This window comes from Gordionus sp. m RMFG-2023, chromosome 3, assembly GCF_954871325.1.
Source record: "Gordionus sp. m RMFG-2023 chromosome 3, tfGorSpeb1-WG-v2, whole genome shotgun sequence".
NCBI lineage: Eukaryota > Metazoa > Nematomorpha > Gordioida > Chordodea > Parachordodidae > Gordionus > Gordionus sp. m RMFG-2023.
This window is the reverse complement of record NC_088777.1, coordinates 12470247-12496072: the sequence shown is the minus strand read 5'-3', so window position 1 is coordinate 12496072 and position 25826 is coordinate 12470247. Positions and strand designations below refer to the sequence as shown.

The window sequence follows — 25826 nt, the reverse complement described above, 5'->3', positions numbered from 1 at the left end:
ACCATTTTATCTATGCACCTAAACTGCCAAGTCCATTTGATATTGTAGAGGAACTGCCTTTGATCGAATCTATTGTCATCCGGCGAATACGATTCGGCGTAAAAAGAGGGCGTTAAAACGGTCATTTTGTGGCGATTTATGGAATAGTAAACGAAAAAATATTTCACTTTTTGGGCAATCTTTCATATTTTTATATATTATATATTTTTGTTTTTAAAATATAGATATAGATAATATAAAATTTTAATAAATTAAATAAAGGGACGAAAATCCCGCCTCCACCTATTCATTGTCAAATTTAATAGAATTTTATAATATTCAGTGACGAAGTGTCAAGTTTAAATCGAGGAGGTAATTTTTTATTAGTCAAAAACATACAAAATTTTTATATTTATAAATAAGCGGAATTCGTCATTATTTTGAGTAAAATGCTCAAGTAACTAAATTATAAAATTTCATGTAATATTTTCTTTTTCAATTAAAATCAATAGATTGAATTAATCAAATTTTGATAGTTCCTCTTTTAAAAAAATATATATGTTCTTTTTATCCTTTTTTAAAAAAAGATAAAAATTTAGCTCTGTATATGCAGGATAAAAGCTCTGTATATGTAGGATAAAAAATCTCTATTTAACAAATTTTTTAAATTTAGTGTTGGTCAACCTTTTTAAATCACTGTCTAAAAAAACACCGAAACCGAAACCTCCATCGAAACTGCAAATGCGTAGGTTAATACAAAGCTACAAGTATAAATTATTAACATAAGCTATTAATTTTCTTCAGATCAAGCAAAATTTTATTTTTAAATTTATTATTGGTTTTCAATAATTTATCTATTAAACAAAAATAAGCATTTTTTTTTTTGTTTCTCCGAACTCTTCTTTTTATTAAACATAAATCAGATTTTGAAAAATATTGAAAAAATTTTTTATAAGTAAATTTTTTCTACAAAAATTATTATAAAAAACCTTCAAAGATTTCAATTTTTTTCACTTTATTTATTAAACAAAAAAATATGCGATTTTATATTTGGTTTCTCTAATGTTAATTCTTTTTTAAGGTAATAAAAAAATGATCATACTAAAAAAAATATTTTCGTATTGTCATTATTTTTTTTCTTTTATTTATTTATTGAAAAGGAGACATTTCCAATTTACTTCCCGAAAATAATATTTTTTCAATGTAGTAAAAATAGTACTCATTTATAAATGTAATATAGAAATAAAAGTTTTGGTTCCCTTGGTTTTATAGACGCTTCGTCACTAAATTATGTGTAAATAGATTTAAAAAAAACTTGTTTAGGTGGGTAAAGAGTACCCCATGTCTGGAGAAGTTTTACAAACATGCTATAAGGGCCGCAAACTTTTTGTTTCCTAAGTTTACCATAAACACTGAGCTCTTCGTAAGTCATACCCATCTCTTCCTCGTCGCTTTGAACTACCGTACCTTCGGAATCTGCATAGGTTTATATAAAGAAAATTGTATTTCTTTCTTATATTTTATTTTCTTCCATCTTTAAATTATTTTCGGCCTGGAATAACCATGTTCGTTCTTTATTTTATATATTTTAAGGACTTTTAAAACCCATCAACTTCTAAACTCTTGAGCAAAGATACGTTGTTTTCTAAAAAAAAATTATTATTCGATAATTATATAAAATTTTGCTAGGGATGTGCAGAAATTGAATATCAGATCCGGGCTATTATTTTTTTAAAAAATAGGGACATTATCATTGTTTTGCGTTATTTTATGATTATTTTATTAACAATATTGTTTAATTTACACATAAATTTCCTAATAAAAAATTAATAAAATGAACAAAAATTTAATTGTCTTATGTTTAAAAAAAAAATCGCATTAAAAAGAAAAATTTGCTAAAAATGAGATATTATTTTTGTTTTTGCAACCAGAATAGGATTTAGAAATATTTAACGAGTCATTATAATCGTTAATAAACATTGCCCATATTTTAAATAAGAAGATTAACTTTTGGGGGAATTAAAAACCAAAATATATTTAATCAATCGATAATTCACCATAGAAACCCAAAATTTCAATGTGTTTCCTTGTTTTGGTTAAAAATTTTTGCCTTAGAAAACATAGATTTTTATGACTTTAAAGATAGATGGCAAATAAAAACTAATCTAAATATCAGATCGGTTATCAGTTCGATTGTATGAATATCGGGAAAATTTAGAGTGTATCAGTTAAGGTTTGTGGATCGGCAGAGCCCTAGGTTTTAATAACGTCTGGGAAATCTATGCGCACATAAGTCATACTTAAAAGAAAACAATTTTTTTTTAATTCAACAAATTTGCTAGAATATTTTTTCCCCTATATTATAACCAATTTAAACTGGTACGCGTATTTTCTAAAATAAATATTTAATAAAAGCCCAAATTGTGTATGTCAACTTTGTAGCACTACTATATGAATTAAGAACCTCTAAGGTTAATTTAAAATTTTATTGAAATTGAACTGTGTAATATTCTTGAATAATATATGGGAATTCCTTCGAAACTCTTTTCAGAATTTCCGTATTTCTTGTTATTTTTTTTAAATAAAATTCAACCTAAAGGGCACAACTCAGCCGTGGGCTTAGCTTTCAGTATTTCGGCTAAAGAGGTAAGATTGAAAGTCTTATGACAATATTGGAGGAACAGTTTTAGGTCTAATTTGCTTATGCCCCCAATGGGATTTATATCAGCGCTGGAACAATCGTACTTTGTCATATATCCTCTCAAACTTTGAAACGAAGAATTAATATGTATATAAATAATTTAATAACATTTTAACCAAAATTAATAACTATATTGATCATTATCGCATGAGAGAAGACTAACTTTAAAAAAAGGGGGGAGGCGATCATTTAGGAAAATTATAAAATGAACCATTCATCTACGTTGGAGGAGCCTAGCACTAGCAAAGAACCTGGTTTGTGTTGGGCCCATCTGATTAATTGGGCGAAAAAATAGCTAAGAACCATTCTCATCCGTGCTTGAACATTTTGCAAAGCTATATCCTCCCTCCCGTCGACAACATCGTCATCTATGGTATCTTTATCCAATTCCAGAGTTTATATATTTTGTTTATAAAATATATAACCAATATAGTGTTGTTAAAAACCGTGATTCGGGTCGATTTAATAAAACGGCCCGATTACGATTAAAACCAAAATAATATTATGCTAGCCTAAAGATTTTGCTCATAGCTGGCAGATATACTTGGACATCAATTTGTCAAATCTTGATGCTTACATAATATTATTTTAGCTAAGATCTTAATCGAGCCGTTTTGAAAAATCGGCCCACCTCGGGATTTTTAACAACACTACAAGTAATAATGATGGTTTCTATATAATATTCTTGATTTCATATATTATATAATTATTTTATTTCTTATTTCTTATGTGTTGTGAGCGCTGTGAAGAAATTCTATATAATACCTTAATTCATTTTTTATTCAATACAACATTATTATGTACAAATGTCCATGAAATACGATAAAACATATTGTCTTGATTACATCATTCGAGACATAAAAAATATTTATAAGATAAGTTTGTCATCTTCATATTTTTCCATAAAGCCCTATCTGAACATAAACATAATTAATCAATTCTACGTCCATGAAAGCCGTATAACGATTGAATTCGTTCGGTTCTTATTTTAAATTTTCAAAACGGCTTAGTTCCGGTTATATTTGGACAACAAATTTATATCAATTCGTTCGGGTTTAGATATCGATTCCTTCCGGTCGGTTTCGATATTGATAAGTTTTTGATTTTTTTTACAAAGCCATAATTTGTGTTGTTAAAAAGCCCAATTTGGGTCAATTTTTAAAAACGATCCGATTTCGATTTACGCCAAGATAATGATATAATGATGTAAGCCTGAAGATTTTTGGAGAAAGGTTTGACCTCTATCTGCCAAATCTCGAGGCTATGATATTATTTGGCTAAAACCTTAATCGGGCCATTTTAAAAATCGACCCTAATCGGGATTTTTATAACAACACTCGCCATAATTAATAGGTATAGAACTTTAATTTTTTTATAAAGTTTTCGTTAGATAAATGGTTCGAAAGAGGTTAATTCCTGTTTCCCCGTTCGTTCGTATACCTTTCGTCAGAAAATAACATATTTAAGATGTAACTATATTTTATAACATTATTGCCTAAGAAAAGTTTGTCAGCTTTCTCAATTCTACAATTCATAAGCCAAAAATTAATAAATGATAAAATATTCCCATCATCGATAATTCTCACAAAAAAAATTCTGACAAAAATGCGACATTATAGTAAAGTGTTTTTGATTAAAAAAAATTATGCACAATTTTTTTTTAAAAAAACCTTTCGTTTTGCTAGCCTCTGGGGTAGGTTTGGTGAAAAAAAAGGGCTTAAATGAGGAGCTTTGAGATCTAAACCGCGGAGTTCGGCTAACACCGGAAACCTTGACGAATGTGTCCACTATGCATTTGACGGCTGTATCTATGGAGACCGAGATAATATTGGTCGGGCTAAAATTACAAGATTTGCAGCCTCCCAAATGATGACTGCCTATTTGAAAGGCCAGGTCAGAGGCTCTGGTCTTTAAAAATAATTGAATTATACGATATTATTGTTTCTATATATTTTTCCCTCTACTTATTATTTATTTTTCTTATAATGATTAGATTTATTTTATATCAGTAAATTAACAAGAAATATGTAAGCATTTCATGAAAAATTATATTTATTCTCGATATTTATTTATTATTTATGCCAAGGAATCTGGACTAAGAAATGGTTAAATGAATATAAATATAATTATCATAAAAAAAATAAGCAACATTTTTAACATAAGTTATAATTTTAAAAAATGAAAATCAATTTAAAAAAATGCTTTTATATACAAATTAATAGATGAAGAGAAATCTTAAAAAAATGTCAGGGTATTTAATGATAGTTTGGCATTTTGAACGTTAAATTATCTGCTTAATTTCTATCTAAGATATTATATATTCATTCATCAATAAAAATGATTGATTTGTCCAAATAATTTCAGGCTATAATCCTGATGTGGGATAAGGTAGACTATATAAAGGCATAGGTTAAAATATTCATTAATCACTTTTCCAGGGGGTTTGGAGTGAGGAAAGTTTAAAAATTTTAGTAGCATAATATTTTTCTAGATAAAATATTGAGATAGCCATTTTTAAAAATCGCCTCAAATCGAGCCTTTTAACAACATTACTGAAAAGTACTCCCTCTGAAGAATATTGAATGAGTGTTTGTTAGCCTTTCTTAATATACATAGGGAGTTGATACCAAGTACTGATAAAATATTTAAAAAATTACCTCAACCCCAAGGAAGATTGAATTTTACATTATAAATTTATAATATGTATCTTATTCTTAATTATATTTTTCCCATTTTTTAATACACCATATTCTTTTTCCATGAATACTTTCTAAGTTTATATACATGCAATTCTATTTTTGTGCATTAATCTATTATTAAATTTATATATCAAATTTTAAATGCTTAAAAAATTTATATTTCTTTTCAAATATTATATTTTAATATTTTATCATGCATATATATTTGAATTTGTTTATTAGAAATTTATCATATACATTTAATATTTTATCATTCATATTTGAATTTGTGTATTATAGTCAGGGTTGGGCAAATTTTAAGAAAATCTTATTCAGATTTTTTTAAATTTTGTATTTAAGATAAAAGTTACTAGATACTTAGGAAAATTTCCAATAAGATACAAGATATATTTTTTTAAACTTTAAATAGTCAAAATCAAAATTATCAAGCTTTATTTTTTAATAAAATATGCAATAGTATAAATTTATAAAAAATGGCAAATTTGTAGTGTTGTAAACGCGTTCGTGAACGAAGTTCGTTTTTTTTGAAAAAAATGATGAACGGCGTTCCTTTTATTTTTGACGAACTTTGAACGTGAACGCGTTCCTTTTTTATGACGAACGCGTTCGAATTTAACGTTCGTTCAATTTTATAAATATTTTTATTTTTATTTATTTGAAAAATTTAATATTTCCGAATTTTTTTAAAAAAAATATTATTTATATTTTTAATCGGCGGTGTATTTCCTTTTCACATTTCAATTTTTTTAACACATAGTTTATTGATTTGAATATTATTGTTTAAATTTTAATTTAATTTATTAGCATAAGCATGGATATTATTATTTAATCCTCATCATCTGATTCCGAAAATCCAAAATCAGATGAATTATCATTACCATGGCCAAATATGATAAATGTTTTACATTAACATCCTATATTGAAGTACTAATCCAATGCTTACCCAGTGTCAAATGTGGCCAAAAAGTATTATATTGTCAAAATCTTCAGGTTCCAATTTAAAAAGACATTTGATTTTAATATTAATTATTTGATTTTATATGATATAACCAAGTTAAATCATTAAATTTGAAGAAATAATGCATTTGGGATATTTTACCCCAACAATAACGATAGTTATTTTAAAATTAAAAAAATTAGTGGCCTCATATGGTCAACCATTGATAGACGCCGTATTAAATGGGATTAATAAAAGGTATTAAACCTATTACTCTCAATTAATTACTTATATTTTATTTTTTTTAAAGATTTGAACATATATATAAGGATCAATATGTTCTTTCTGCAATTATACATCCAGCATTCAAACTTCAATGGCCATAGATAAAACTTCCACAGAACGAACCTATTAATAATAAACTTATAACGTCATTGAAAAAAAGAAAACCCTAGAGAACTGTTAATTTCGAGATATCCTTTTTTTTGTCGAGAGTAGAGAATGGATTGGAGGAGGATAACTTATCTCAATTTTTTGCAAATAACAAAACAATATGTTTTTAATTAATTCTCCACGTTAAAAGAGCTGTTTATTAAGTATAATACCGCAATCCCCTCATCTGCCCCTGTAGAGCGTGTTTTTAGTATAGCTAATGCCGTATTAACTGCCAAGTGTTCCTGTCTATCAGATAAATATTTTGAAAACAATTGTTATTAAAATTTAATAAGAAAAATTTTTTATAAATAAAAATATCTTTTTATTCGCTATATTATATTATATTTTATTTATAATTATAATTATATTTACAAAATTAAACTATATTATTTTTTAACATGGCTAAAATATATTGTATTAAAAATATAAGTTTATTTATATTAAATTAAGTTTTAAAAAAATTTATCATAAAATTTTGAACGGTTTTATGAACGTGAACGCGTTCCTTTTTTTAAACATGAACTTGAACGTTGAACGCGTTCGATTTTTTTAAAAATGTTTACAGCACTACAAATTTGTTATATAAGATAATGCGATATAAAGATATATTTTTAAAAAGTGTATATTAATATAATGAAAACAATTTCAGAATAAAAATTTAATTAGTAAATATCAATAAATTAACATAATATTATTAATTTTTCAAACAATTCATCCTTTAGCCTTTGACGATTTGGTCTATTGACCATATTAGAGAAGCTGAATAATCGTTCAACGGAGGTAGAGGATGGTAATATTGTGTTAAATTTAATAAATATTTCTTTTATATATTTTCAACTATTTAACATATTTATATTGCGCTTGTCATCTTTCATATAATTTAAGATCTCTAATTCAATATTATTTACTAAATTATTTGAAATGGATGTGGTACTTTTAAAACAAAAGTAATCATCATCTTCATAAATTGAAGAGTTTGCTTACATTAATTTCAAAATTATTTTTAAAAATAATTAATACTTCGTGTATTAAAAAATCCTAAAGATGTGTTTTTTCATAAACAATCCAACTTTTAAAGTAGGGATGAGAAATAGTGGCTAAAAATGCGGTTTTAAAGTTATTATCAAATTCATATATCTTTTTAAGAATTTTCTATTGCAATAGCCAAAAATACAGATCAGGAATTAAATTTGGGATTTTTTTTAACATTTAATATTGGAGCGGATTCTCCACAAGAGGAGTTGATTTCTCCTTGTATTTTTCAATAGCTAAAGCCTATCGGGACAATATATGGAAATAATCATCAAAATATTGCATTTTAATATCTCAGTTTTGGAAATTCTAATTTTTCACATAATTATTGTAGTTCATTTTTAAATTTTAATAAATTAGTAAATATCAAACATGATATTCCATCTCTTACAGCATGCTGTAACTAATTGTTTTACTAAAACTGCTTTAATAACCTCTACAGTTTTAGGCCTATTACTGCATAGCAAATTGCTCTATGCTGACGTCATATATAACACATTATGTTAAAATATCGAAACTCGGATTAAATTTTCCATTTATTTTTAATAATAATTAAATTAACTAATGAAAATATTTAAATATCTATTTGAATACAGAGTTGATCAAGATACAGATATTTTTAAAGATCTTTTCAAAAATTTTAAAATAGATACAAGATACCCATTTATATAAACCTAACCCTGTCATATCTCTCTTTAATTAATTCTAACCCATATCTCTCTAACATTTATTCCTACTCCTTATCTCAAAAAAAATTCTTTTGGGTGAACATTTCTTGTGAGATATTATCATAATACATATAATTTTTTGCAGAGTTGTTAAAAGATACTTTTTAAATGGATCTAGATACAGGTACATAGTCTAAAAATTTATCTATAAAAAGTTATCTTGATATAGATACGATTTAAAATGTATCTAGATACAGATACATTTTTTATTATACTCTTAGATATGGTTTAAATAAACCTAAATTAGGATTCTATTGTGAAAATTCATGAAATGATCTAAAAAATTTATTGACTCGATATCACATTTATCAAAATATAACTAAAATAATGATTTTTAGATATTAATATAATATATGATTAATATAAATAATTATTATATATCATTAATAAAATAATATAATATATGATTATAAATAATTATTAGATTTCAGTAATAAAATATTTTCAAAATTTTGGTTTAAGACATCCTCATTTATCTGTAAAGACATTTTTAGCTACTAAAAAGTCTTTCAACAGGGGCGCTGGAAGGTATTGTGGTGTTATATTTAATGAATAACATTTTTATATCAGGATATTGTTTAAAAATACTAAAATCTCGGCATTTATTTTTGAAAAAACTATTTAAAATTTGTTGATTATCAGAATTTAAATCATTAACAATCATATCTCCTGTTGTGGGATACTTAAAAAAATCGGATATTAAATTATTGGTTTTTTTCACAGGTTAATTTACACTCATTTGAAGACTTTGATAATTCCTCAACTAATCTTTGTATTAATTGTTTTTTTTTATTAAAATTTTTATCCATTTGTAACCATGTCCAATCTAGTTTAAAAAAAGGATGAAGCGTAGTTGCCAAAATATTTTCATCTTCAAAAATTGTCTAAATAAACCTATAATTATTAAATATTGATTAATTTATTATTAATTTACCTATCTTCAATTCCTTTAAGTAAGGCATTTAAGAGTGGTAAACAAAATTTCAGTTTCATTTGTTTAAAATTTTTCAATTTAATAATTAACTGGGAAATATGTTTATAGGCGATAGGCACTCCAACAATCTGCTGTTGTGCATATTAACGATGGTTCTATTAGACTTTTAATGATTTCTTTCTTTTCATTCTCCCATCTTTGGGAAATTCTAGCAACCACTGTCTGTCTACAAATTATATTTTTTTTGTGTAGCTAATATTTTGATCATTTTTATAAATGATGGATTTTCAACAATTGAAAATGGCTGAATGCTATCTATAATAAAATCAGATATTAAATTATCTAAAATGGTTTGGGTTAAAGTATGAGGTCTCTTGAAAAAAAATCAATGGACGATGAGCCTAGTCCAATATGTTCTTTAATAGATTTTTTCTCCTTCCCCTTTTTTGTTTGATGTTTTCTCTTAAAATTTAAAATTGTAAACATTTATTTAATATCTATACCCTTAAATGTTTTACAATGTTGCAAGTTGAGGTAATGCTAACTGAAATTTTCATATTTTTTGGACATAGCAAACATTTTACTAACAGAGATTTGTTTTCTTTATTTTGAGATATTATTTTAAAATATGGTCTATAAATTGGCCATGGAATGTCGTCATTTTCGTCATCAATATTAATCTTAAAAATTAATATTATAGAATAAAATAAAATAAAATACCAATTCCATTGCAATTTAAAATTGCAAATTCTTTGAGATTGATTGTAATATCAGAATTTGCTTGTTAATGATATCTCGGACATAATATTTAATTAATATTTATATATTCATTTTTATATATTAATTTTAATATTTTACATATATATATAATTTTTTAATATATATATTAATATTAATTTATATGCTCATATGAAATAAAATAAATTTTACACAAGTATTTTTATTTATAATATAAAAAAGCGTTATATAAAAGTATATCAAAATGTATCATAAAAGTATCTAAAAACAGATACAGATACCTCTAAAATAATATCTAGATACAGATACTTTAATCAAAAATCTATCTAGATACAGATACCACATTTTTTATATATAGATACTTAAACAACTCTGATTTTTTGCTATATTTGAGTTAAGTTAAACAATATCTTTTATTAAACCTACATTTCTACTTATGGGTCATTCCACGTCAAATGAGCAAAAAAATGAGATTTTCGGCCGACCCCCTTCGATTTTTTTAAAATTTGGTAAGCAAAGAAAGGTCGATGTAACTAAGAAATAGCCAAAATTTTAGCCTCCTAACATTTATATTTTTGAAGATATTAGGGTTCAAAGTGTCAAAAATGACGTATTTTTACCATTATCTGCCTTCATTCAATTAAGCATATCTTAAAAACTACATAATTGTAAATAACAAATTTAATATCAAAATTACATACAAAGATTCTACTTTTAGATAAAAAAAATTTTTTATTTTTTTTCCCAATTTCCGGTCATTTTATTTAATATATAAGGACTAAAAACGATTTTTTGGAAATAATACGACCTTCAATTTTTTTAAAAAATTTAGTAGACAATATTAAACTCTTCCTTTATATTTATAAAAAAAAATTGGTCTGGGACGCGGCCATCTTCATTCTCAAAATCGATAAAAATGTTTAGAAAAGTGTATAAATATTTCCCCGAAAGGGGGCGTCTTTGTATAAAATTATATATTAATAATTTTTTAATGGTTTTTCTTGGACTATTTGATATAATTTAAAGGATTATTCATCTTGTAAGTGAAAATAACAATAAATGGGGCTTTCATTCAATTATAGAAATTGTCTAACGATAACAGAAATTCAATTTATTACTTTATTTATAATTTATTATAAAAATTTTTGCCCATATAACATATATTTAATAAATATTAATAAAATATGTTTAATTAAGTTTCGAGTTCTTGAATATATGAATCAGAATCTTGTGCATTTCATATATGGCGCCCTAAATATTAAAAAAATTACTATAATTTAAATTTAAACTTACTTTTAAAAGATTCTAATTTTTCGGTAGCGCATTTACTTTCTTGTGACGACAATGTATAGTATAACTACGGCCAGTAGCATTTAACAGTGAAACTAATGTTAAGATATGACATTTGGGCAAGCAAAGAGTGTCGTCTATCTTGGAAATGTAAAGGAATTTGAAGGTCCGGATGGGTGTAGAAACTTTATATATATTTCTTCCTGCTTTTGATTTTTCACTAAAACAAAGCTAACCACCAATTAGAATCATAAAAATAAGTTAGGTATCATGATATTTCTTCAATAATTATACTTTCATCATTATATGATAACTATTCCAAAGTACTTTCTATTAAATTGGAATATATTTTACTTTTAAATTATGTAGATCTGTTGGAATCAAGGTGTATTTTGTGTGTTCCAGGTATAGATCTAGTTTTTGAAAATCTTTCCCTGAGTAATAGATCTTCGTAATCATAATTTATTTTGGTCATCTATTCAAAATATATGACATTAATATTTTCTTTAGCTAACTCGTACAATTCATATGATGTGTACTTTGAGTAAGGCCTTGTAAACTAGCTCTAGCGGCTAATCTTTTAACAGTGCCACCAATCCCATCACAAACACTTTTCCCGTGTGCTGTAGCAGAAAAATGCCATTTCGCCTGTACCCCGAAATCCATCTCATGATGGCAAATATTAATAAAATTTTTACGTTTTTGTACTGTGCAGCGGATCCACCGAAAAATAAAAAATTTTATTAATTAAAAAATTGAGCAATGTTTTTTTAAAATTATGTACTGCTATTGTATTGTGTTGCAAAGATTCGGATATCATTACATAATTTAGGCAACAAATATTGGCAAAATTATCTTTATAATATATAACAAAAGGGTGAACAGTGGATTGAGCCCTATTCCAATGATAATTTTGTACTTCATCCTAAAGTATAAAGCTATAGTTTTCTTAAAAATCACAAAATTAAATATTGGTCTTCGTCTAAGTTCAATTTTAGATTGTTTTGATACAACGATTGTTGCGTTGAAATAAAAAAATGATAAAGATTCCATTTATTTTAAAAAGGCATTAATAAATTCACCTACTGGTTTGGTTATTGTTTCAAGGGTGGTTCTATCTACGGATAGCCATTGTTTGTATGTTATAAATTCGATGTCCTTAGAACGAAACAATATTTCTATTTGATCGCGTAAATGTGTTGACCCTGGACAATTATCACATTTGCCCATATAAATGGATGGTTGAGGCGAATTACAAATTATTAAGTGTAAAATATGTTTGTATGTTTTAAAGGGCAACATATCATTGGTTAAATTTGATCCAATGATCATTAATTTAAATTTTGGTGGTAGCTGCAATCACATACATGTGTACCACTACCTTCAACGAGTATACAATTTTTGGGCGAATGCTTGCGAATTTCGAAAAACCAATTTTAACATCAGGCCTCATTTCTTTAAAAAATATATAAATTTTTTTCAAATTATCTAAAATTAATCTCTTATGGTATTCTTTTTTCCGTCTTTGGTCAAAATCGAAACGCAATCTTTCTTGTCTGGTATGATTCTGCTTATTTCGTCCATACAATAAAATTCTTGTACAATTTTAACTGTATATTCGTCTATAGTTTTTCCAGGCTTGGGGTTAGGTGTTGATAGAAATCAAAATACCAAGAAATTTATTAAAAAATGAATTAATATAGTGAGTATGTGTTATTGAATGAATAAAACCCTTTCGCGCTTGAAATATTTCCCATAAACAAAAAATACTTGTACTTTGATATAATAAAATAATCATTTTGACATAATAAAATAATGATTTTGACAGGTTAATGATAAAATATGAAATAATAAATATTGTTTTATAAATTAATATCTCTAAGTACCAACCATTAGTTTCTTTAAATATAAAAATTAATTGATTAAAAATTTTAATGACAAATGATCTCGCTGGGCGCGAAAGGGTTAATCAATTTTAAAATTTTTATTTATTTTATTGATTGAAACACTTATTTATTGTTATTCTAATTTAGAAAGACTATGCCGATTTTAGAAAATCCGATCCAATATTTATATTGTTTTGGGTAATTTTATGATAATACTTTTATTTTGTATATAATTTCATAATAATAATAAATTAATATTTGTAATATTTTAAAAATTTCAAATTATTTTAAAAAATTGAGTAGAGAAAATTTTGATATTATTTTTGGCGTCTATGAAATGAACAAGATTCTGATTCATATATTCAAGAACTATAAAATTGGTTGAATATATTTTATTAATATTCATTAAGTATATGTTATATGGGCAAAAAATTTTATAATAAAGTAATAAATTGAATTTCTTTTATCGATAGACAATTTCTATAATTGAATGAAAGCCCCATTTATTGTTATTTTCACTTACAAGATGAATAATCCTTTAAATTATATCAAATAGTCCAAGAAAAACCATTAAAAACTGATTAATATATAATTTTATACAAAGACGCCCCCTTTCGGGAAAATATTTATACACTTTTCTAAACATTTTTATCGATTTTGAGAATGAAGATGGCCGCGTCCCAGACCAATTTTTTTTTATAAATATAAAGGAAGAGTTTAATAATGTCTACTAAATTTTTTAAAAAAATTGAAGGTCGTATTATTTCCAAAAAATCGTTTTTAGTCCTTATATATTAAATAAAATGACCGGAAATTGATGAAAAAAATAAAAAAATTTTTTTATCTAAAAGTAGAATCTTTGTACGTAATTTTGATATTAAATTTGTTATTTACAATTATGTAGTTTTTAAGATATGCTTAATTGAATGAAGGCAGATAATGGTAAAAATACGTCATTTTTGACACTTTGAACCCTAATATCTTCAAAAATATAAATGTTAGGAGGCTAAAATTTTGGCTATTTCTTAGTTACATCGACCTTTCTTTGCTTACCAAATTTTAAAAAAATCGAAGGGGGTCGGCCGAATCGTGGTTGATTTGTCATGGAATGACCCTTATAAAATTAGTCTAATTCTTGTAAATTTCCAATCTTTAATTTAAATAATAGCAATCTATTTAACGAAATTATAGAGTTCTTTCCTTCTTAAAAATAGATAAGAGTAGAAATAAATGAGTAACAACTATATGCAATGGATTTAAACATTTTAATTATCACAAAACAAAATAAACTTTAGTTTGGATAGAGCTGTTAATGGAAGAAATATAGCAAGTCACCAAGAGTTGTTCACACAGCCATTCCGGAGTAATTTTGAGATTAGAAGGAGGAAACGCTTGTTTAGGAGGTATGTTTAAGATACGTTTGAGTTCATTTGAGATATCGGCGTTATCTTATGTTTACGGAAAATGAAATAAATTTTATACTAAATTAGAATTCCTATTTTTTATAAAAATATCAGTTTCCATTTCTTTTAATTATTTTATGCTTTTAGGCTGTGTCCAAAATATCAAAAAATTAAATTAACTACTTTCGAAACTTTAAAAAATAAATAAATTAAGCTATTATAAATATAAAAATAAAAACATGTCCATAAAACATAATTTCAAAAATTTAAATTTGGAAAAAGTTTTGAATATTTTCGAATTTTTTAAAAATGAATTTGGACATAGTCTTACTTACTTTTTTCTTCCCAGTAACATTAATAATTAAGTTGAAGATTCATTCATTAAAATGCTGATTATTAAGTGTGTACACTTTTATTGAATGAGAGTCAACCAAGTTTTTATATAAAAACCTTTTTTGGACAGAGCTTCGCATACCATCCTACACATACTGTATACTATGCAAGCCACGCTCGAGCTATCCAAGCCACCACTGAGTGGCAAGAAGAAACCAGATTGTCCCGATCTTCTCAAGTAATCCCATAGCCATAAGGCTGGAGCTTTGCTAATCTCCTCTTCCGGAGTAAAATATTTCCATTCTCCTATGGGCGTAGTGAGCCGCGGAATACAAACACCATCATCTTTAGAAGATAAAGTGCAGTGATTAAGGTTGGGAGACCGTGTATTGGTAGAAGGGTAAGTGGCGTAAAAGTCTAAGGCATTACATCTTGGGAAGGGTTTGGAAGTGGAAATTTGGGCGGATCTATAAATTGTATTAGAAAATTGTAGTAGGTATTTGTATGTTTTATTTATTATATTAAAATGTATATTTTAGAATACCCACCGGATATATTTTGCTAAGAATGTTTTACTACATCGTGCTAATTTAATATATTTTACTCTTTTACGACCATTTAAAACTTAAGTATAACAAAGATTTTAAAGAACAAATTTCAAAAAATTTGGGCAGTATGGTTGTAAATAGTACGTGGAAATCATAAGGTATTCTAATGAAATAGAAAGAACCAATCGAACACTATATTGTGTAGATAATATTATTTAATATATTTATATGTTTATTCAAATATAGAATAAACACATTTAACTGTGTTACTAAGGAAATTATTTAAATATTATATATAGGTATAAATGTTATAATTAGTTTGATATAAAAAAAAGGAGATCATAATAATCGTCAGTTGTTTTAGAGGATAGATGTATTGTTCTAGTATTTCTATTTAATTTAAAATATATTGTATAAAATATATATTGAAAATAGTGAAGGTCCAAGACAAAAATCGACCGACTTTAAAAAAAAGTCAATCGGTCTTCGGCCGGTTTCATACAGTCCGGATCTCTGTAATTAAATAATTTGTTTTTTAAAAATTAATTTAAAACATATTTGATCATAATAATAATAACATATGCTTTTGCAATTATGAATATTTATTATAATGTAATTAAATTTAACCGATATCATATTCATGATTTTATTTTATTTATAAATTGAAAAATGAAGGATAAAATAATTGAAATATATTTAACAATTTTTATCTATTCTATTCTAATTTAATTGAATATTAAAATATTTTTTCCATGTCTTTATGTATTAGGGTAGTGATATATAGGGTTGGTTGTCACATAGATTGCTAAATAGCGACTAAATTAGCTAAACTACGTCCAAATTTTATTAAAATATAATAAGATCCACTTTTATTTTAAATATATATTAACGGAATCTCGCGGTCGCTCCCGATATTCTATATCTATGTACCATACCCCAAAGCACGGAATCAACGAGTTGGATTCAGTATAAAAACATGGAACTTGCAAGATTCGAACCGATAACTATTACACGCACTCACCAACTAGGCCACAGACGCTACTCTAAAACAACAAATTTTTTTGTATAAAATGATAAAATTACGACGCTATATAATTTTTATTAAACCAGATAAAAAAAATATATCAATAACGCTCAACGCTATACATCATTACCCTATTTTATATGTATTTATTTTATTTGCATCCTTTAAAAAAAAATACGATATGGTCTTTTAATATAGCGACTTTCGGTTCGATCATGAGTCGTTGCTTGGCCTTCATAATTAAGAATATTAAGTTATTTAAAATAATTTTGTATAAATTGTCACATTATGCTTTTATTTTAAAATGTATCTTATAACCTGGAACTAATATGATATAACTTTTAACTATAATTAGTTACTTCTTAAAAGTAACCTTAACAAATGGACAAGTTTAATGAACTTAGAAATATTTTTATTTTATGATTGTGAAAATTATATACAATAAAAAAACCTACCACTACATGGCAATTTAATAACCCACTCAATTTACCAACACAACTCTAAAACTAAAATTATAAATATTCAACTCCAAATTTTATTCGTCAACTAAATATATAATTACAAAAAAAACAAAAAGTCAAAGTCATAATAATTATAAAATCTAGTCCCTTTTATACATTTTTAGGACAGAGATCACGAGTTCTACACGTGATATATAAAATCAGGCGAGTATTTATAAATTTGATAAATCTTCTTATCTTATCTTATATAGCACGTTGGTCATAGACCTGCCCAAAATGAGCGAACGTGAATTTTATGAAGGCCCACCCTTCATAAAATTATGCCGATTTTTTTCTCAAGGATACCAACAAACCTTGTACCCAGTTGTAGTTTAATTAAATGAGTGGAACTTACCCTTTCCGATATTGTAATTGTAATTTATATATTAAATATAAAGACATATATTTCTTATTTGTTTTTTAATCTTGAATAATTCATGATAAGGAATGAGTTAAGAATATTTGAATCCATAGACATCAAAATTCCATTTCATTTGTTAGGTTATATTCTTCCAAAAGATGAACCGGAAAATCTTCGCCATTTGGGATGGATAGATGAATTTTTCAAACAAAATAATTTTTAAAAATAAATAATTTTAAACTTTGGATAGCAGCTTAGCTGAATATAATGGTAGAAAAAAAAAATTGTTTGACAAAAGTTAAAAGAATACTAAAATGCTGGTAGAGAGAATCATAGGATAATTTGAGTCTTAGGGTATATAAAAAAATTAAAAAAATAATAAATTAACTTATTGTATAAATGAACGAGAGGATTAACTTTGTTCAAAAAAATAATAGCATATGAAAAGAAAATTTATGATTATGGGAAAAATAAATAAATAAATGTATAATATAAGAGTTAAATTAGTTCAAAATATCTATATGATTTAAAAAGGTTGGGTATATGATAGAATGATTTATTGGTAAATTCCCAACAATGTTATTGGAAATATATAATTTAAATTTTTAAAAAAAAGAAGTTTGTTAAACCAATTATGATAAGCAATTATGGTATATTAAAAATGTGAGTTAGTAGTATCTAGATTCATGAATATTAGGGGTTATAAGATTGAGTAATGTTTAAAATAAAGATTTACCTTTAAAATATTATAATAAAAATAAAATTAACTGATTACGAAGAAGGAATCTGAATGTTCAAGATATTGACAAAAAAAAATAAATATTAAGTTATGTGAGCCTTAATTGGTAACATGTCTAGGAGTATTTATTTGATGATGTTGTAAAAATTTGCATGAAATATTTTGAATGGGCAAGATTGTGGAAATTTTGTATGATAGGTAGTATTGTGGAGATTCAATATATTTAGCTTTGGCTATTGCATATACATCATAAGATTTTGCATGACATATTTTGAATGGACATGATTGTGGGAATTTTGTATAATGGGTAGTATTATAGAGATTCAATATATTTTTGCTTTGGCTATTTCATATACATCATAAGATGTGGTAGGCTTATCAATCAGTTTGTGGAAAAGATGAAGGGATCTGAAGGTTAAAGATATTGGTATATCTATAAGTGGTAACATATATTGGAGTATTTATTGGAGCATGCTGTATTTGCATGAAATATTTATAAGGTTCTGTGGGCATTAATTGGAAGCATATAGGAGAATTTATTAGAGGATGCAGTATTTGCATGAAATATTTTGAATGGACTTAAACTATTTCATATACTTCATAAGATGTGGGTGGTATTGAGGAGATTCAATATATTTTGGCTTTGGCTATATACAAGATAAGATGTGGTAGGTTTATCAATCAGTTTGTAATTAAGGTGAAGGAATTACAATGGTAAGCTAGGCCTTGAAAGAGAGCGAGCAATAAAAAATTTGCATGAAATATTTTGAATGGGCAAGATTGTGGAAATTTTGTATGATAGGTAGTATTGTGGAGATTCAATATATTTAGCTTTGGCTATTGCATATACATCATAAGATTTTGCATGACATATTTTGAATGGACATGATTGTGGGAATTTTGTATGATGGGTAGTATTATAGAGATTCAATATATTTTTGCTTTGGCTATTTCATATACATCATAAGATGTGGTAGGCTTATCAATCAGTTTGTGGATAAGATGAAGGGATCTGAAGGTTAAAGATATTGGTATACCAAGATAATTTTTTATCTATCCATCGAAATTGTTGTTATATAGATCGTATGCCTGATTCTATTGAGTACCTGACCCTATTAACGGTCATTAGAAATCATATATATAACACCTGATTGCTCGCTCTCTTTCAAGGCCTAGCTTACCATTGTAATTCCTTCACCTTACAAACTGATTGATAAACCTACCACATCTTATCTTGTATATAGCCAAAGCCAAAATATATTGAATCTCCTCAATACCACCCACATCTTATGAAGTATATGAAATAATTTAAGTCCATTCAAAATATTTCATGCAAATATTGCATCCTCTAATAAATTCTCCAATATGCTTCCAATTAATGCCCACAGAACCTTATAAATATTTCATGCAAATACAGCATGCTCCAATAAATACTCCAATATATGTTACCACTTATAGGTATACCAATATCTTTAACCTTCAGATCCCTTCATCTTATCCACAAACTGATTGATAAGCCTACCACATCTTATGATGTATATGAAATAGCCAAAGCAAAAATATATTGAATCTCTATAATACTACCCATCATACAAAATTCCCACAATCATGTCCATTCAAAATATGTCATGCAAAATCTTATGATGTATATGCAATAGCCAAAGCTAAATATATTGAATCTCCACGATACAACCTATCATACAAAATTTCCACAATCTTGCCCATTCAAAATATTTCATGCAAATTTTTTACAACATCATCAAATAAATACTCCTAGACATGTTACCAATTAAGGCCCACAGAACTTAATATTTATTTTTTTTGTCAATATCTTGAACATTCAGATTCCTTCTTCGTAATCAGTTAATTTTATTTTTATTATAATATTTTAAAGGTAAATCTTTATTTTAAACATTACTCAATCTTATAACCCCTAATATTCATGAATCTAGATACTACTGACTCACATTTTTAATATACCATAATTGCTTATCATAATTGCTTTAACAAACTTCTTTTTTTTTAAATTTAAATTATATATTTCCAATAACATTGTTGGGAATTTACCAATAAATCATTCTATCATATACCCAACCTTTTTAAATCATATAGATATTTTGAACTAATTTAAATCTTATATTATACATTTATTTATTTATTTCTTTTTCCCATAATCATAAATTTTTTTTTCATATGCTATTATTTTTTTGAACAAAGTTAATCCTCTCGTTCATATACAATAAGTTAATTTATTATTTTTTTTATTTTTTTATATACCCTAAGACTCAAATTATCCTATGATTATCTCTACCAGCATTTTAGTATTCTTTTAACTTTTGTCAAACAATTTTTTTTTCTACCATTATATTCAGCTAAGCTGCTATCCAAAGTTACATCATGGTAAACGCTTGTTGCCATGTGTGCTTAAAAATAATTTCACTTAATTTGAATGGCACTTTTAGGAAACATGGTTCACCCTCCTGCCTTAATTCCCGAGAATTCCCCCTCCCTTCTCTCCCAAATCTTTCTATTAGATCTCCCCACTCGTACGACCCCAGTCCTGATTGTCGTTCCCCAAATTCTGTTGATTTATTCCTTATTTCCCTTAAACCCCCAGTTTTATCTAGGATCCCCATAGCTGCCCGAGAGTCGATTTCAAAATTCCTCACATCTCTTATAAATAATTTGAATTCAGATTTCTCCTCAACCCCTTTATGGTTAGACTTGATCAGTTTTTGTTTCCGAGTTCTAGCTAAGCCTAAAAATAGAATAAATAATTTATCTGCCTCAATTAAGGAGAAAGTGTTCAATTTTGGAAATTCCATTATTGATGATTTCACCCCTTCTAATTCTTTAAATCCTAACTCTTTCCGCTGTAAATTGATCTCCGAAAAATTAGATCTTGGTGATATCAGTGGTGCTGCCCGTATTCTAACTTCTGATGATACCATTTCTCCTATCAATGCTTCTTTTCAACAGCTTTCGAGAAGCATCCACCTGCTTCCCCATTTAACATTCACCCTCTCGGCTCTTCTCCTGCTCCCTTTTCCTGCGATGAAATTCTCAAGTGCTTGAAGTTTTTTAAGAAAGGGACGACAGGTGGATTAGACGGTTTCAGACCAGGGTTCTTTGTTGATCTAATCCGTTGCACTGATAGTGGTTTCATTGACCCTTTGCTTAAATCAGTAACCGAACTTTGTAATAATATCCTCATATGCGAAGTTCCTCTTGATATCCGCCCCATCCTTTTTGGTGCTCGTCATGTTTCCTTAACCAAACCGGATGGTGGTGTTAGACCAATAGCCATAGGATCGTTTTTTCGTAGATTAGTAGCCAAGGTCATAGTCAATAGGATCCGTTCTAAGGCCAGTTCCCTCCTTTTTCCCGCTCAGTTAGGATTTGGAGTCAGGGGCGGATGTGAAGTGGCCTCACATGTAGCTCGTATTTTTATAAATACTGAGGCTGAGAAGGTTTTCTGTAAGTTAGATTTCAGAAATGCCTTCAATAGCATTCATAGGAGCTCATTCCTACCCTCCTTCCTACAACATTTTCCTAAATATTGGAATTTTCTTAATTCTTGCTACGGTTTTTCCTCGTTGCTTAAATTCGGGAAATTTTCCATATTCTCTGAAGAGGGGATCCAGCAAGGTGATTCACTAGGTCCCTTGCTATTTACATTAGGTATTCAGGACTTTATAAAAAATTTGAAACCAGATTTCAATTTAGATCTAAATCTATGGTATCTCGACGATGGCTCGTTTGGCGGATCTTTACCCAATGTTTTGTCGGCCATCGAGTACGTTGAGATAGAAGCCTCTAAAATTGGCCTTTCCCTTAATAGGAATAAATGCGAAATCTCTCTTAACAACGTGGTTTATATCCCTCCCCCTGATTTTAAAATTATCTTGCACGAGGATCTCTGTCTTTTGGGTTCTCCTATCGGCTCCTCATCTTCCTTCTGTCAAAATTTTTTTGACAATCTGATTTAATCTCTCTTTAACTCTCTTAGGATTCTTCCTCATCTCCCCAAGCATCAGTTCTTTTTCCTCACAAAAAAATGTTTGTTCTTACCTAAATTCTTACATATCTTTAACTCCTGCTTTCCAATATGATCACCTTCTGAAGTCCTTCGATTTAAAATTTAAACATTTTATCGAATCGCTTTTAGTCCTAAACTTTTCCGACTTTAATTGGTCCTTTGCCTCTATGCCCGCTTTCCGGGGTGGTCTTGGATTTTCTCCCCCCCCCCCTTTAATGGCAATTGCCAGTTTTCTTTCGTCTCGAATTTCATTTAACGATTCCATCTCCTCGCTTATAGGGTTGAACGATCCCCTTTTAACCTCTGCCAAACAATCTTGGCTAACTCTAGTTCTCGAAGGATCCGGGCAGCCAGTCTCCAGCCATCTAAAGAGCTTCCTGGTCCCCATGCTTCAATGTGCTTTTGAAAAACTTTGTTCGTTTGCCGACCTAACTAACCTTCAACTACTCAGAAACGCAAAAAAAAATTCTAACGGCCATGAATGGCTAGACGCGATTCCGAGTGGTAAAAAGGAAACGTTACTCACAAACGACGAGTTCCAAATTGCCATTGGTCATAGGCTAGGTTGCCTTATCCCTTCTGTTGACACCTGTGCGGCATGTAATAAGCAGGTGGATCTATTCTCTAGACATTGTTTCTCTTGTCTCAAAGTCAGTGGCCGTTTCTTGAGACACAACATAAATAGGTTAATCGGCAAATCTTTGATTTCGGCCGGTTTCCCCAATAGCTTGGAGCCGTTAGGTCTCCTAAATGAGGATGGTAAGCGTCCCGATGGCATGTCTTTGACATCTTGGCACTGTGGCAAAAGACTTGTCTGGGATGTCTCTTGCGTTACCTCTTTCCCTGCTAACAGAAACTCTGACCCCTTGGATCTCCAAGAAACTAATAAAATCAACAAATATTGATCCCTCATTAATTCTTTTATTTTTATTCCCCTAATTTTTAGCGTTTTGGGGAACCTAGGTCCCCAATCCCAAAAATTCTTAAATCAATTGGGCAAAAAAATCTCAATAAGGACAGGGGGGAAAAACGAGTCCCTGTCCCTCAAACAAAAAATACAATTCGAAATCTTAAGAGGGAACTATAAGTGTTTCTTTGAAACACTCTCTTTTCCCGCCTAGTTCTATATGTATAATCATGTTTTTAAAATAAACGCGTTCAAAAAATAATTTAAGTTGATTAAATATGTAATTATAAACATTATTTTCCAAATGCAAAATATTACAATTATTTTTTATATTTCTGTATTTTATGAATATGACAATGATGAATTTAAATTGGTATATATGTTACCGATAATATGAATTACAGGATTTTTTAATACTATTAAATTTTTATAACTCAAAAGTTCATGACCAAATTGTCTTAAATTGATTACAAATTTTCATTTTGGCTCTTAAAATATCATTTCAAAAAACAGATTTTAAAATTATACTCATTAATTATGTTACTATACAGATTTAAGATGATAAATTTTAGAAGATTATAGGCTAGCAATGTTATTATGAACTCAAAAAACTAGGGGTGAGTGTTATGAATAAAAAAAAGAATTAGAAAGAAAAAAAATTAAAGCAAAATAAATAAATGAAAATGAACAAACCTACTCCTAAGGGAGTTTCTATAGGCCGATATATCATCCAAATCAACGGTAGCTGTTAAAACTTCCACGTCCTCGAGGGAAAATTGATCTCCTTGGACTAAGATGGAGCCATTCATGGCAATGCAAGAACAGCCATTATAATACAGTCTATCCCCATCACAACCTCTCGCGTTGGAATACATATAAATGCCGCCATTCTGTTTATTTTTTCAAAAGTTTTTTTAAATTATTTATAATTCAGTGTAGTGTCTTGGATATTCGATAACTAAGAGGGGGTGGGGTAGATAATTTTATACAATCTAATAATATCACATTTTTCTTTTATATGATTTCCCAAATTTAAAATTATTTTGTCCCTATATCAAGAGCTTCCATAGGACGATTGTTCACTCAATAGTAATGTTGTTAAACGGCTCGTTTTGAGCCGATTTTTAAAAACGGCTAACTCAATATTCCATCCAGAAAAATATTACGCAAGCCTGAAGATTTTGTTAGTAAAAGAAGCAAAGGTCTATATATATATTATCGAAATCTCGAGGCTTAGGTAATAATTTTCTGGCTAAAATATTGAATTAGCCGTTTTGAAAAATCAGCTCAAAACGAGCCGTTTAGACACACTACTCAATAGAAGCTTACTTTTGCAGGGAATAGAGCATGTATTTTAGACAGATATTTTTAAAATAGTTTATTGTTAAAGGCAAATAAAAATTAATTAAGACTGAATTTTTATAAAAATATAAAATAACTGCCAAAATAACTAAAATAAAATAATCACAAAATTTCAATTTTTTAAGTTTTTTTTATTAAATGTTTTCACTACGTTTCATACAAAGTAAAATAAAAAATTAAAATTCATATTTTTATATCAATACAATATAAAATTTATAAATTCTATATGATTGACATTTCTAATAATTAATGTTTTAATATATATATCAGAGTTGTTAAAGTAGCGCGCTAACTTTTTTAGTAGCTATAGCTAATAGCGGCTACTTTTTTTGTAATTATTTAATTTTTTAGCGAGCTACTTTTTTTGAAAGTAGCTAAGTAGCCGCTACTTCGCTACTTTTAAAAAATATAATGAAGGTAAGTATAAACATGAAAATTTAAATATAATATCATAATTAATTATAATTTTTATGATTTATTATTTAATTTTGAAATTAAAATATAATTTCAATTTGTAATTTATATTTTCATTTGTATTATAAACCTAAATCACGTGTTAATAATTTAAAATGTCATCGCCTATGGATATCCAAATCGTTGAAAGTGATTCAAACAATGATATTAATGAAATGGAAGATGCCAGGGAAGAAAATGTTCTTAATAGCTATAATACAAATTTCTTATTCCCTAGATTTGAAAATTTTTTAAAATAAATATATAACCAAAACTGGTTACAAATTTATTTGTTTAAAATGTAAAAAAAATATTTCTTCAAATCAATCCAGTAGCTATAACCTCAAGAAACACCCAACGATAAATTGTCATTTTTACATTCTAATAATATTTATTTTATAAGACTCTTCATGAGTTTTAAGGAAATGGAGAAACATCTATATAATTTTGGTATAGGAGACTCTACATCCAAAAAGACTAATTCAATTCAAACCTAATTAATTAATAATGCAAATGACAATATTTCACAGAAATTGGCTGATATTATTGTTGATTTTATCATTTATACAGTTCAGCTAATGTCCTTAGTTGATAATCCATCATTTACCATGATGATTAAAACTCTATCCCCTGGTACAACAATACAACAATTTTATGCCGCCAGACACTAATGAATAAAATAGCAGATAACTTTAAAATGATTAAAGATGCTCTAATAGTAGAGTTATCAGAGATATCATATGTATCACGGGAGATAGTTGAACACATAACAGAAGGTAAAAACTTATTTATATTTAT

The 25826-nt window shown here is 27.4% G+C and overlaps 1 protein-coding gene across 2 annotated transcripts in view; it reads right to left on the bottom strand.

Moving 5' to 3' along the window:
* Nucleotides 1–25826, bottom strand: part of LOC135927353 (glutamine-dependent NAD(+) synthetase-like) — a 39575-nt gene that overhangs the window by 519 nt on the left and 13230 nt on the right. For both annotated transcript variants that reach the window (XM_065463320.1, XM_065463321.1), the window contains 8 exons: nucleotides 23907–24103; nucleotides 15213–15562; nucleotides 14650–14807; nucleotides 4351–4588; nucleotides 2892–3057; nucleotides 2573–2745; nucleotides 1295–1455; nucleotides 3–179 (listed from right to left, as the gene is read on the bottom strand). In XM_065463320.1, the coding sequence (XP_065319392.1) occupies nucleotides 3–179; nucleotides 1295–1455; nucleotides 2573–2745; nucleotides 2892–3057; nucleotides 4351–4588; nucleotides 14650–14807; nucleotides 15213–15562; nucleotides 23907–24103 (1620 nt within the window). The remainder of the gene's footprint in view (nucleotides 1–2; nucleotides 180–1294; nucleotides 1456–2572; nucleotides 2746–2891; nucleotides 3058–4350; nucleotides 4589–14649; nucleotides 14808–15212; nucleotides 15563–23906; nucleotides 24104–25826) is intronic.